At 47.3% G+C, this 15,313-nt stretch overlaps 1 protein-coding gene across 1 annotated transcript in view; it reads right to left on the reverse strand.

Moving 5' to 3' along the window:
- Positions 1-14,853, reverse strand: part of LOC138663014 (zinc finger protein 436-like) — a 74,478-nt gene extending 59,625 nt beyond the window's left edge. Inside the window, exon 1 of the mRNA XM_069749057.1 lies at positions 14,794-14,853. Coding sequence (XP_069605158.1) covers positions 14,794-14,820 — 27 coding nt within the window. The 5' untranslated portion in view covers positions 14,821-14,853. The remainder of the gene's footprint in view (positions 1-14,793) is intronic.
- Positions 14,854-15,313: the final 460 nt, after the last annotated feature.

Consider the following 15,313-nt stretch of genomic DNA (forward strand, 5'->3'; position numbering starts at 1 on the left):
TTTGTGAGGAACCACGTGGCGCTGACTCTCCAGAAGCTGATGGAAAAGGTGACTCCTCATCCTCCACCTCTTCCACAACATCATCCCTTAACGCTTGCAAAGTTTGTTGAAGCAGGCAGATAAGGGGGACAGTCATGCTGACTAGTGCATCATCTGCACTTGCCATCCGCGTGGAATAATTGAAAGGACGCAAAACCTGGCAGACGTCCTTCATAGTGGCCCACTCTGTGGTTGTGAAGTCTGATCGGCGCTGACTGCGACTTTTTTGCGCCTGATGCAGCTGGTACTCCATTACTGCTTGCTGCTGCTCACACAACCGCTCCAACATATGTAACGTGGAATTCCACCTGGTAGGTAGGTCACATATGATGCGGTGTTCCGGAAGGTGGAATCGGCGCTGCAGAGCAGCAATGCGGGATCTTGCCAAGCTGGAACGCCGCAAGTGAGCACACTCTAGGCGGACCTTGTGCAGCAGTGCATCAAGATCCGGATAGTCCCTCAGAAAACTCTGCACAACCAAATTGAGCACATGTGCAAGACATGGGATGTGAGTGAGGTTGCCAATGGCCAAAGCTGCCACCAGATTTTGGCCATTGTCACACACTACCATGCCTGGCTGGAGATTCGCTGGCACTAACCACACATCACTCTCCTGATTGATGGCATTCCAGAGCTCCTGCGCTGTGTGGCTTCGATTCCCCAAAGAAACTAGTTTCAAGACGGCCTGTTAACGTTTGGCCATGGCTGTGCTCATGTCGGTCATAGGTAAACGTTCACGGGTCCATGTGGAGGTGGACTGTGACGGCTCCTGCAGCGATGATTCTGAGGAACTTGTGTATGAGGAGGAGTCAATGCGTACAGACTGGATTCCTGCAATCCTTGGAGTGGGCAGGACACGTCCTGCGCCACTCGCACGATCTGTACCTGGCTCAACAACATTAACCCAATGGGCAGTGAGGGAAATGTATCGCCCCTGTCCATGTTGACTGGTCCACGCATCGGTGGTGAGGTGGACCTTGCTACTGACGGCGTTCAGTAGCGCGTGTTTTATGTGTCCCTCCACATGCTTGTGCAGGGCAGGGACAGCTTGCCTGCTGAAGTAAAAGCGGCTGGGCACCTTGTACTGTGGGACTGCCAATGCCATCAAGTCACGGAAGCTGTCAGTCTCCACCAGCCTGAATGAGAGCATTTCCAGGGACAGAAGTTTGGCAATGCCTGCATTCAGAGCCTGTGCTCGGGGGTGGTTGGCCGAGAATGCCCGCCTTTTCTCCCAAGCCTGTACTACCGATGGCTGTAGAGTAGACTGGGAGTGTGAGGATGACTGGGAATGTGGTGCTGTGGGTGGAATTACACTAGGTCTCTGGACAACAGTGCCAGAGGTTCTTCCATGGCGATCCTGGGAGGAAGCCAAACCAGCTGTGCGTGAGCTGGAGGAAGAGGCAACACGAGCTGAAGAGGTGGTAGCTGCCGCTGTTGGTTGGCCTACGTCTTCAGTGTGTTTTTGTAACTCCACCGTGTGCCTGGTCAGCACATGTTTCCACATATTTGTGGTATTGAGGTTGCTGACATTTTTACCTCTTTTGACTTTCTGATGACACAGCTTGCATTTGACAAAACAAATGTCATCTGCAACTGTGTCAAAAAAGGACCAGGCACTGCAAGTCTTGGGAGCGCCTTTTTTGGCTTTTGAAAGAGACAGGCTCCTAACGGGTGCCAAAGTGGAGGCTACAGGCTCCGCAGTCTTCCCCCTCCCTCTCCCTCTTTGGCCCGTAAGGGGAATCTCTTCCTCAGAGCTGCTCCCACCACCTTCCTGTTCCTCACGCCACGATGGGTCAACGACCTCATCATCTCCACTACCCTCTGCCACCAACTGCTCCTCCTGGGTAGTCTCGGCAGCACAGTACGCACCAGAAAGCGGCACCTGAGTTTCATCATCAGATGCGTACTGCGCTGTGGTCACCGCAGGCACTGGCCGACGCGCCTCTTCAGAGTCAGAGAGACAAAGTTGTTGGGCATCACTGCACAATGCCTCTTCTTCCATTTCTCCAATGCTGCTTGGCTGGCCCCCTGTTTCCAAGCCAAGAGATTCAGAGAACAGAAGTAGAGACGGCTCCTGTCCTGGGCTCTCTGACTGCCTGGCCAATTTGGCAGGTGGTGAAGAGACAGATGGCTGCTCTCCAGTGGTCTGTGCCTGAGAGGATGTGGCACTAATTGAAGTCGATGCCGATGCGTTAGCTGCCATCCATCCGACAATGGCTTCAATTTGATCTTCACGCAGCAGCGTGTTATGATAAGGTAATTCAGTACCACAATGGACATGGAGGTCAGAGCACATACAGTGACCTGACAATAATCCAAAAACATAGAACGAGCTCTGAGACGTGGGAACTCTGCTGACCGCAATCCCTAATCCTCTCCAACAACACTAGAGGCAGCCGTGGATTGCGCCTAACGCTCCCCATGCAACTCGGCACAGCCTGAGAAACTAGCTAGCCTGAAGATAGAAAATAAGCCTACCTTGCCTCAGAGAAATACCCCAAAGGAAAAGGCAGCCCCCACATATAATGACTGTGAGTTAAGATGAAAAGACAAACGTAGAGATGAAATAGATTTAGCAAAGTGAGGCCCGACTTTCTGAACAGAGCGAGGATAGGAAAGGTAACTTTGCGGTCAACACAAAACCCTACAAAAACCACGCAAAGGGGGCAAAAAGACCCTCCGTACCGAACTAACGGCACGGAGGTACACCCTCTGCGTCCCAGAGCTTCCAGCTAGCAGGAAAAAACAAATAGACAAGCTGGACAGAAAAAAACAGTAAACAAAATAGCAAAGCAGAACTTAGCTATGCAGAGCAGCAGGCCACAGGAACGATCCAGGAGGAAACAGGTCCAATACTAGAACATTGACTGGAGGCCAGGATCAAAGCACTAGGTGGAGTTAAATAGAGCAGCACCTAACGACTTCACCACATCACCTGAGGAAGGAAACTCAGAAGCCGCAGTACCACTTTCCTCCACCAACGGAAGCTCACAGAGAGAATCAGCCGAAGTACCACTTGTGACCACAGGAGGGAGCTCTGCCACAGAATTCACAACAGCAGCGGTGCACGGCGCTCTCCGACAAAGCTGCGCATGAAGGACTGTTCCCTGCTGAAACTGAGTGATGATGAGTCACCGGTGCCCGCAGCAGGCACAGAATCACCACGTCCTCTCCCTGCTCCTCTCCCTGCTCCGCGCCCACGCCCACGTGCCTTACTCCCTGCCCTCTTCATCTTGGTTGACAGATAAAGATAAGCAGAAAAGTACTAAGGCCTTAGTGTGCTTATTCCTGAAATGCTCCTCCTAACAGGTGTAAGAAACACTAATGTTGTAAAGTGTGGACTAGACTTTATTATTTATAAAATGTGGCCTACACAAGTGTTAAGTGGTGTTTGGTGAACTTTCCTTTTTTTTTCTGCAGATCGGGCTACAGAGCGAGTTTAACTCACACGGGGACCGTGCAGACAGCCGTAAATGGCGCTGCAAGGCCCAAAAACCCTCCTCTAGGTTATCCTATGTAGTGTTTTTCCACTATTTAGCTGGAGACGGGTGGAAAGACACTAATAGGAAATTTAAAAAAAAATTTTCAACAGGCTGCACTATTTCAAAAAAAGGACAAGTTATTTAACGGCATGAGGCAGTAACGCACCCTGAGCTGAATCCAACCGGCTGTGGCTGCACACAGACTACAGGGCGAGCTGCGCTCACACGGAGACCATGCAGACAGCTGTAAACGGCGCTGCAAGGCCCAAAAACCCTCCTCTAGGTTATCCTATGTAGTGTTTTTCCACTATTTAGCTGGAGACCGGTGGAAAGACACTAATAGGAAATTTTAAAAAAAATTTTCAACAGGCTGCACTATTTCAAAAAAAGGACAAGTTATTTAACGGTATGAGGCAGTAACGCACCCTGAGCTGAATCCAACCGGCTGTGGCTGCACACAGACTACAGGGCGAGCTGCGCTCACACGGAGACCGTGCAGACAGCCGTAAACGGTGCTGCAAGGCCCAAAAACCCTCCTCTAGGTTATCCTATGTAGTGTTTTTCCACTATTTAGCTGGAGACGGGTGGAAAGACACTAATAGGAAATTTTTGGAAAAATTTTCAGCAGGCTGCACTATTTGAAAAAAAGGAAAAGTTTTTTCACGGTATGAGGCAGTGACTTACCCTGAGCTGAATACAACCGGCTGTGGCTGCACACAGACTACAGGGCGAGCTGCGCTCACACGGAGACCGTGCAGACAGCCGTAAACGGCGCTGCAAGGCCCAAAAACCCTCCTCTAGGTTATCCTATCTAGTGTTTTTCCACTATTTTGCTGGAGACGGGTGGAAAGACACTAATAGGAAATTTTAAAAAAAATTTTCAACAGGCTGCACTATTTGAAAAAAGGACAAGTTATTTTACAGTATGAGGCAGTGACAAAACCCTGAGCTGAATACAACCGGCTGTGGCTGCACACAGACTACAGGGCGAGCTGCGCTCACACGGAGACTGTGCAGACAGCCGTAAACGGCGCTGCAAGGCCCAAAAACCCCCCTCTAGGTTATCCTATGTAGTGTTTTTCCACAATTTAGCTGGAGACGGGTGGAAAAACACTAATAGGAAATTTTAGAAAAAATGTGCAGCAGGCTGCACTATGAGCAAAAAAGGACAATGGATAGAACTGTATGAGGCAGTGTGAACCCCCCCTGAGCTGAATACAACCGGGTATATGGCTGCACACAGACTACAGAGTGAGCTGCACACACACACACACACACACACAGAGACCTTGCAGAACGCTGTTAAAACAGCGCTGCAAGGCAAGAGCAAGGTGAACACACAGCGTTTGCTAAATTAGCCTTGGAAAAGCAAAATAAAGCAATTAGCTATCTCAACTGGCCCTCAGTTAGAACACAGTGTCCTGTCCCTAACTGAAATCACAGCAGAGTGAGCGCAAAATAGCGGCAGCATTTTTTATAGTGCAGAGTGACATCATTTCAGCAGCCAATCACATCCTTGCCAGTACTTACATGCCCACCATGCTAAACAGGATGTGCCCACACTTCCATTCATTCCTCATTGGCTGCTGCGTTCAGTTTGAATTCTGGGAACTTCCGATTCCGGTATCCGATACGCGGGAAGTATCGGAATTCGGTATCGGAATTCCGATACCGCAAGTATCGGCCGATACCCGATACTTGCGGTATCAGAATGCTCAACACTAGTTGTAGCCATACTTCCAACTTAGGGGTCACTGCTCCAAGTGCTCCTATCACCATTGGAATCACTGTTGCCTTCACCTTCCACATCTTCTCCAGTTCTCCTTTGAGGTCCTGGTATTTCTCCAGCTTCTCATATTCCTTCTCTCCGATGTTGCTGTCATTTGGCACTGCCACATCTATTATCATTGCTGTCTTCTGATCCTTGTCTACTATCACAATGTCTGGTTGGTTAGCGAACAGCTGCTTATCCGTCTGGATCTTGAAGTCCCACAGGATTTTAGCCCTTTAATTCTCCACCACTTTTTCTGGGGTCTCCCACCTGGACTTAGGGGGACTTCGCCCATATGCTGTGCAGATGTTCCTGTATACAATTCCAGCTACTTGGTTGTGGCATTCGGTATACGCTGTTCTTACATTTTGGATCCTGCCACTATGTGTTGGACGGTTTCTGAGGTTTCTTTGCATAGTCTGCACCTTGGGTCTTGTCTTATGTGGTAGATTCCTGCTTCTGTGGATCTGGTACTTAGTGCTGCTCTTGTGTCGCTATGATTAGTGCCTCTGTGCTGTCTCAAAGTCCAGCTTTCTCCAGCCATTGGTAGGATTTCTCCATGTCAGCCACCTCCATTATCTGTCGATGGTACAGCCCATGCAGCGGCTTGTCTTGCCATGGCGGTTCATGTTCCTGTTCTTCCTTCCAGATCTGTTGTTGTTGCTGCCTTAGGCTTTCTCTCAGCAGCTCATCTTTTGGCGCCATTTTTCTGATGTATTCCTGGATACTCCTTATTTCATCCGTGATGGTGGCTTGGATGCTTATCAAGACTCGACCACCATCCTTTCTGTTGGTATACAATCTTTGGGTGTTAGACTTAGGGTGAAGACCTCCATGCATTGTGAGGAGCTTTCGTGTTTTCACATCTGCAGCTTCCATCTCTTCTTTTGGCAGCACACTATGCCAGCAAGGTATCTGATAACTGGAAGGGCATATGTATTGATGGCACAGATTTTATTCTTCCCATTGAGCTGGTTCTTCAGGACCTGTCTTACCCTTGGATGGTATTTGGATGTTGCTGCTTTCCTTGCCTCTTCATCGTGGTTACCATATTCCTGTGGGATGGCGAGGTACTTGTAGCATGTCTGTACATCTGCTATGGGCGCTACTGGTAATTCCACTCCATCAGACTTGACTACCTCGCCTCTCTTTATTACCAACTAGCCACACTTCTCCAGTATGAAGGACATCCTGATGTCTTCACTGTAGATCCTTGTCCGGTGGATCAGTAATTGATGTCTCGTTCGTTTTTTGCATACAGCTTGATGTCGTCCATGTAGAGGAGGTGGCTGATGGTGCTTCCAATCTTGAACTTGTATCCATAGCCAGACTCTGTAATTATCTGACTGAGGGGATTCGATGCTATGCAGAACAGCAATGGGGACAGTGCACCACCTTGTTATATGCCACATTTGATGGTCTCTAGTGCTAGTTGTCTTGAGTTGACATCAAATGATGTTCTCCATAGACCCATAGAGTTTCTGAGGAAGGTTCTTAATTTCCTATTGACATTGTACAGAACCAAGCATTCACAGATCTATGTGTGTGGCATTGAGTCATATGCTTTCCTGTAGTCAATCCAGGCTGTGCTGAGATTGGTCTGTCTGGATCTTGAGCGACTGCTCTATCTACTAGGAGCTGGTGCTTAAAGCCTCTGGTGTCAGTCCCAATGCTTTTCTGAGCTGGATTCATGTACTGGCTCATATGGTTCTGTAGCTTGGTGGCTATGATGCGTGACAGACATTTCCATGTTGTAAGGCAGGTTATTGGGCGGTAGTAGGATGGAACTGTTCCTTTGTGAGGATCCTTCATGATCAGTATTGTTCTTCCTTGTGTTAGCCAAGCTGGGTGGTGTCCTGCTTCTAGCAGTTGGTTCATCTGCATTGCCATGCATTCATGTACCGCTGTGAATTTCTTTAGCTAGTAGATGAGGATCATGTCTGGGCCAGGTGCTGTCCAGCTCTTCACGTTCTTGACCAGCTGTTGGATGTCTGCTTCTGCAATGGTGACTGACTCTTTGTCTAGGTGGTTGCTGTGTTTTATTCTCTGATATTGCAGCCACAATGCACTGGTGTTGTTTTTTTACACTTTGGATGGTTCTTTGGAGAACAGGGCATTTATCTTCTTGGCCTCAGCTTCTCTAATGTAGCCCCCTAGTCTTGCAGCGAGTGCTGTGAGCCTTTGTTTAGAAGTCTCTTCAGTTGGGGTCAGGCCTTTGTACTTGTCCAGCTTGGTCTTATTCTTGATCTTTACACACTTCTGTATTTCTGATAGTTGGCTGACTTTCCTTCGTGGCACCTTGATCTTTGTCTACAGTCTTCTTTTCCAAGGGGAGCACGTACTTCTGTTGTTCTTGCTGGTTGTATAGCCAAGCATTTTCATCATTGCTGAGGCAGTAGCATAGATCAGGTTATTAGCTTGAGTTATGGTGGTGGTAGGTATTGATACAAGAGCTGTTCTATTAGCATCCTCTAGCATACTGTATGGTGGTGTTTCTTTGCTCAGCCGTGGCAGTCGATTTCTGGTATTGATGGTATTTAGTTTATGTAAGATCTTCTGTTTCAGACCAGCTGCAATGCTCTCTAGTTGCAGGGTTGGATCAGGATCTTCAGGGGGTTGCACATGTTGTTCTTCCTGGTCTTCATGTCGGGTGGATCTGCAGTGCAGTTGATCCATCTCAAGTTGTAACAATAGCTTTCTCTTTAGGATATTGAAACGTTGGGTGACTAGTTGTTTCTCAGTTAGTGGACATGCAGGTCTGGTATCCATCCAGAGTTTCATCATAAGCTTCATATATCCTCTCTTATTTGGTCTACTGTTATAGTAGCATTTCATCAGATCCAGGTTCTCTTGCCTTGTCCATGTATGGTTTGGTCCAGTAGCCCATTTATCATCATATTGTCCTGGTTCCTCAACATCTGACACGGACCTTGTTAATCCAGGCGACGTCCAAGCCGGCATGACTCTCTTTGCTCTTGACACTCTTGTTTATTGAGGTAGGCACCATAGTGTTATGGACCACTACTGGTATATTATGTCCAACAGGGCAGAGCCAGGATTTGAACCCCAGTTTCCCACATTGGTCGCTGTGATTTTACTAAAAGTGGCACATGTATTGCCGGCTTCTATTATGTATTTTACAGAATGTTACCGACTTTTTACCCTTCGCCACGACAGCACCCACTATGAGAGAGGGACGCGCCCATAGGAACAGGAAACCTACAGAGATAAAAAGGGCGGTCCCCCTCTCCTCCTCAGTTGGTTTCCTGTTCCTATCGGAAATCCTGGAATACCTACATGGAGGGAGATGGTCGGAGCACCTCCATGTTACCTGACCCATGCACCCGCCTGTGTGGTATCCGAGGGAACAGCAGGGGCTGCGGTGTCAGCGGCAGCATCGGGGGAGGCACTGCACGCATCCTCCCCCCTCGTCTGGGCACCATCCGGCAGGTTCGGGGCGACAGAGTCCGGCCTATGGAGGAGGCAAGTGTGGAGGATCATCCGCTTCCAGCGGCGCTGCTGGGTGAGTGTTTCGCTAGGAGCGGCGGCGGCAGCATCGCGCGGGTAAGTCCGCGCTGATTCACTGCGACAGGATGACCGCGCTTTTCAAATACAGGCCGGGACACAGAGCTAATCGCTCACTATGCTGTCCCCGGCACATAACGAGCTTCCACCAGCGGTGGATGACAGCGCTGAGAAAAGCAGCACTAAGTCTGCAAAAAAGAGTGATCGCTCCATGGCAGGAGCTGATACTCACAGGAGTAAGACAAGAAGTAGAGATTCAGATCTACTCATTCCCCACACAGAGTCTCCACCTCCAAGACCGGTATGACGTTAGCTTCACTGGGTGAGTGTTTCATGGTCCTCTACCTATAAGCTGATCCCTTCCTTCTCTGCCTCTCCCCTTAGGCTAAAAAGACCAGTAAAACTAAGCACAAGCAATGTGCCCTATGTTTGCAACCCCTGCCCGACACGTACCCCAAGAGGTTATGTCAGAACTGTATAAAACAGACTTTGCAAGACGAGGAGGCTGTTACAACCACAAATATTAGGGCCATAATAAGGCAGGAAATCCAGTCTCTCGGATCAAAATCCCTAGAGAAACGTGGAAATAAGCGCCTCTCTCCTGCCTCTAGTACGGAGTCTGAAGAGGGCCTCATCCGGTCTTCTTATACGTCAGGATCATCTCCCAGCTCTTCTGAAGATGAAGGTGGAGCATGTTTTCCTGTAGAAAGTATAGACAACCTCGTAAGATCCGTCAGGAACACTATGGGGTGTCCAGATACGAGAGTTGTAAAATCTGCACAGGATATCATGTTTTCAGGTCTGGGTCATAAGAAAAGGCGAGTTTTTCCAGTTGTTTCTGCCGTCAAAGACCTTGTAAAAAAAGAGTGGGACAAACAAGGAAAAGGGTTTCTCCCATCCTCTTCTAAGAGGCGTTACCCCTTCAGTGACGAGGAGCTAGCAGTATGGTCCAAGGTTCCGAAAGTAGATGCAGCAGTGTCATCCACCTCGAAACAATCATCTCTTCCTGTGGAGGATGCAGGGATCCTATTAGATCCTTTGGATCGCAAGACTGAAGCACTCCTGAAAAGATCCTGGGAGACAAACACAGGGTCCTTTAAGCCTGCCTTATCTGGCACGTGCACTGCAAGGTCATTGCTGGTATGGGTAGACCAGCTGGAACAGCAGATAAAAGGAAAAGTCGCAAGGGACAAAATCTTACAAGCAGTCCCTTTAATTAAAAGTGCTGCGGCATTTTTGGCTGACGCTTCAGCAGATTCTCTAAGATTAGCGGCAAGGTCTGCAGGACTTGTTAATGCGGCTCGTCGAGCCCTCTGGTTGAAGGGATGGAAGGGCGATGCACAATCTAAGTCCAGATTATGTACAATCCCATGTCAGGGTGAGTTACTGTTTGGGAAGGTTCTTGACGAACTCCTTAATAAAGCAGGAGAAAGAAGGAAGGGATTCCCTAAACAGTTTCTTCCTTCTTATAAGAGAGCGTTTAGGAGACGGCCGTTCAACAGAAGGAGGCCGTATGAACCGCAGAGAGACCGTTGGGATTCGAAGGAAGCAAAACCGAAAGATGCCTAATTCAGTAACCCCGAGACCTCTAGACGTGGTAGATACCATCAGTAGTATCCCAGTAGGGGGAAGACTGAAATTTTTCCATCAACAGTGGGAGCAGATATCTTCGAACCAATGGATCCTTAACATAATCAAAAGGGGACTAAAATTAGAGTTCTTCAAATTACCATCAGATACTTTTGTAGTTACATCATTAAAAGCGTCGGAACAACGTAAAGCGCTTCAAATAGAAATTCTGAGCCTTTTGGCTAAGAATGTTCTCATAGAGGTACCACAAAATCAGGAGAGGAAAGGATTCTATTCTTCTTTGCTTCTGATTCAGAAACCAGATGGTACTTTCCGTACTATAATAAATCTAAAGAGATTAAACTCCTATCTCCGTGATCACACCTTTAAAATGGAATCGATAAGATCAACTATTAAACTTTTGTTCCCTAGGTGCTTTATGGCGGGTTTAGATTTGAAAGAGGCATACTACCATCTTCTCATCTGTGCAGAACACCAACAGTATCTCAGAGTAGCGGTACAGCTACAGGGCCGGATCCGTCACTTCCAGTTCACAGCCATGCCGTTCGGCCTCTCCATGGCTCCGAGGTGATGGCTTATCTGCGTCATCAAGATACGTTAATTGTCCCTTATCTAGATGACTTCCTGATAATTGGTAACTCAGCTTCACAATGTAAAGAACGTCTGACTAATGCCATTTCATCATTACAGGATTTGGGTTGGATTGTGAACTTCAAAAAGTCCAGACTACATCCAGAAACTCTTCAGTCCTTCCTAGGTCTAATCTTGGACTCTGTAAGTCAAAGATGTCTCTTGCCAGAGGACAAAAAATCAGTTATAATTTCAAAGGTCACTATGGTGAGGTCTAACCCTCGGATGTCCCTCAGAGACGCTATGTCTCTCTTGGGTTCACTGTCCTCTTGTATTCCTGCGGTTCAATGGGCCCAGTACCATACTAGAACCTTACAACATCAAATTCTGCAGGTTCAGTCGTATTGCCATGATCGTTTAAATACAAAAATGACCCTGTCTAAAGACGTACTTAGTTCTCTCCTTTGGTGGTTAGATAGAACACATTTGTCCAGGGGAGTCTCATGGTCAATAAAACCCTCAAAATTAGTCACTACTGACGCAGGTCCAGAAGGTTGGGGGGCTCATTTGAATCAAGATATAGCTCAAGGCCGCTGGAATTCTAATGAAATTCAGCAGTCCTCCAATTGGAAAGAATTAAGAGCAGTTTATTATGCGTTGAATTTGTTTCTTCCCCAGCTCCGAGGATCTCATATCAGAGTCCTATCGGACAACACAACGGTTGTCGCGTATTTAAATCATCAAGGAGGAATGCGATCAGGAAGTCTAATGTGTTCAGTGGCAAACATCTTCAACTTGGCAGAAAACAATTTCTTATCACTAACAGCTCTCCACATCAGAGGAGTAGAAAATTTAAAAGCCGACTTCCTAAGTCGCCACACACTCCGTCAAGGAGAGTGGACTCTCAATCCTCGGATATTCAAGAACATAGTGGACATATGGGGCCTGCCGCAAATAGATTTATTTGAAAAACAACAGACAGGTACCAATGTTTGCATCCTTAAATCCAACAGACCATCCAGATATGATAGACTCACTCCAACATTCGTGGGAATACGATCTGGCTTATGCGTTCCCTTCAATGATGCTGATTCCTTTGGTCATCAAAAAGATAAGGGAAGAGAAAGCAAGGGTGATATTGATAGCACCGTTTTGGCCAAAGAGGCCCTGGTTCTCATGTCTTCGAGCGATGTCAGTTTGCGATCCCTGGATTCTGCCAATGACCCCAGACCTACTATCTCAGGGTCCATTTTATCACCAGCAAGTCAAAAATCTTCGCCTGACGGCGTGAAACTTGAAAGGCAGATACTAACGCTAAGGGGATTTTCTCAAGAACTTATTAACACACTGCTGCTAAGTAGAAAGAGGTCTACAACCCTAATATATAGCAGAGTATGGAAAAAATTCCTTACCTTCTATACAAAGCCCTTCTCTAGTAAGGTTCCTATTAAAGCTATCCTAGAGTTCCTACAAAAGGGACATGAGCTCGGTCTATCAGTTAATACCTTAAGAGTTCAGGTGACAGATGGATAGGCAGATTTATTAGAGCATGTGAACGATCTACTCTGGTTCATGTCCCACGTCTACCACCTTGGGACTTGAATGTAGTTCTAGACACCTTAACGGGACCTCCTTTTGAGCCTTTAAATTCCATCCCTCTAAAAAATGTCACATACAAGGTAGCTTTATTGATAGCCTTAACATCAGCCAAACGAGTAGGAGACATCCAAGCCCTCTCCATAGACCCTCCATTCCTAATGACATATCATAGATCCATCATATCTCCCTAAAGTAGCCACAAAATATCATAGATCTCAGGAAATTTTCCTACCTTCCTTTTATGATAATCCACTAAATCCAGAGGAAGAGAAGCTACATATGTTGGACGTAAAAAAAGAGCAGTCCTAAGCTACATAGAGAGAACCCACTCCTGCAGACAGAGTAGGGCTCTGTTTGTATCTTTTCAGGGTCACCGAAAAGGCCACGGTGTCACGGAAGCTACCTTGTCCCATTGGATCAGAGAGGCTATCCATCTTGCATACTCGTCAAAAGGCAAAGATCCTCCAGAGGGAGTGAAAGCACATTCAGCTCGGGCTGTGTCATCCTCGTGGGCAGAGAATAAAGACATCTCCATCGAGCTCATATGTAAGGCCGCAACCTGGTCGTCGCTTTCGACTTTCTATAGACATTATAGACTTGATCTGTCTTCTGCATCTGACTTGGCATTTGGGAGAGCCGTCCTTAGTACGGTAATCCCACCCAGGTGAAGGTTCTCTGAAAATCTCTCATAGTGGGTGCTGTCGTGGCGAAGGGTAAAAAGCCAGATTACTTACCGGTAATGCCCTTTTAATGAGCCACGACAGCACCCTGTCACTTCCCACCCTAGTTATATATATATATAATTTTTTATGAAAAATATTCCACGGGTGAATATAGATTAAATGATTTATGCAATAAGGAGCGTATATGCTAATTGGACAATGGCGGTTCCTCTTGTACTCTGAAAAACAACTGAGGGGGAGAGGGGGACCGCCCTTTTTATCTCTGTAGGTTTCCTGTTCCTATGGGCGGGTCCCTCTCTCATAGTGGGTGCTGTCGTGGCTCATTAAAAGGGCATTAACGGTAAGTAATCCGGCTTTTTTCCGATCTTAAGAAAAATGCTCGTGTTACCGATCATGAATCCGAATGGATCATATTCGTGCAGAATTTATTTTTGGTGACGGTTTTCCAAACATATTCGCTCATCTCTAATTATGGCCACCACAACCTGCCACACAAAATAAAACCCCACTCAGTATGGGGGCATTTACAGTCCACCACAACCCCAGTATAATGGCCCCTACCAGCCACACATTCAGTATGAGAGTCCCAACAGCTCTTCTCTTAATATGATGCCCCCACAATTCCTGATATTTGGGAAAAAAAAACACATACACTACTCACCCAACCCGGTTCCTGAGGAGCGCTGCTCTGGTCTGTGCGGTGTGAATACTGAGGCTCCGTACTACAAGTGTGATGTAGTGACGTCATTGTGCCTGCAGTGCACGGAGTCTCAGACTCAGAAGTGAAGGCTGAATGGTGGATCAGGAGCTTTCCACTCCCTGATTCACTAATCTATTCAGCAGTATCACCGTCATGGGAATGTGGATATCGCTGACATTGTGATGATGGGAAGGAGAGGGTGACCAATACCACACCCCACCGAGCCCTGTCAATTCATAGGCATCATAGCAACCGAGAGGGCTACCTTTATGGATGATACACTCCTGCCTATCCAACTATCGTATGGTAAATATCTCATAGATCCGGGGTTCATTAGTATCTGCACCAAGAATGAGGCTAAGTGAGTATTTATTAATTGTTGGTGGTCGGAGGTAGTCAGTGAGGTGGATGGTACCAAATTGTGCATGTAGGGGGCAGTACTATGGGAGCATTAGAAAGTGGGGGATGGCAGTACTGTGGGGACATTATACTGTGTGTGTGGGGGATGCCAGTCCTGTGGAAACATTATCCTGTGTCTGTGGGAAGCCACTAATGTGAGAACAAAATACTGTGTGTGGGGGTATGATGGCACTATGGGAACATTATACTATGGGTGGGGGTATGGCGGAACTATGAGAAGATTATACTGTGTGTGTGTGGGGGGTATGGCCCTGTACTAGGAGAACAATCCGCTCCCTCACTTCCTGTCCTCCATAGTTGGCTCGTATGTATCTATTACAGGAAACAGAACAACAACGTTATGATTCTTATAAAGAGTCTTAGTGCAGAAGGGGTTAATGTCCCCGCGCTCAGTAATGGGGAATCTCCACATACCTCCACCTGCAGAGCCGCACTCCACATATATGGCTGCTCTGTGTGCACAGGACCTGTGATGAGGTCACAGGGGGAGGAGTCAGGGGTCACGTGATCCGCAGTGAAGACGCTACATGGAGACTTCTCCTCAGTCAGTGACATTTCCGCCATTATTCGCCCTCACTACTGGCACAATTACCTCGCGCCGCCTTTTCTACACAATGTTATGTGTGGAATGCAACGTGCGATTTCTCTGGAGACAAATAGACCACACACATGAGGGAATTATTACCGGTTACCGGACGTCTAGTATATGGCGGCATATGATTGTGCTATCGCCTCCACACCAGGAGCTAAAATGCCGAAATCTCGCTTATTTACCCCCTTCCAGTGTCCGGCTAAGGGTCATATACGAAGCAAAACTAAACTTGTCGCTCAAAATGATGAAAGATGAGAAAATTTCATTTATTTTGCATCCAGACAAAAACAGAAGAAATAACTGGACGTTTTCGCTCTCACATTGGACCTTCATCAGAGCATC

Source organism: Ranitomeya imitator, chromosome 2, assembly GCF_032444005.1.
Source record: "Ranitomeya imitator isolate aRanImi1 chromosome 2, aRanImi1.pri, whole genome shotgun sequence".
In the NCBI taxonomy this organism is placed as follows: domain Eukaryota; kingdom Metazoa; phylum Chordata; class Amphibia; order Anura; family Dendrobatidae; genus Ranitomeya; species Ranitomeya imitator.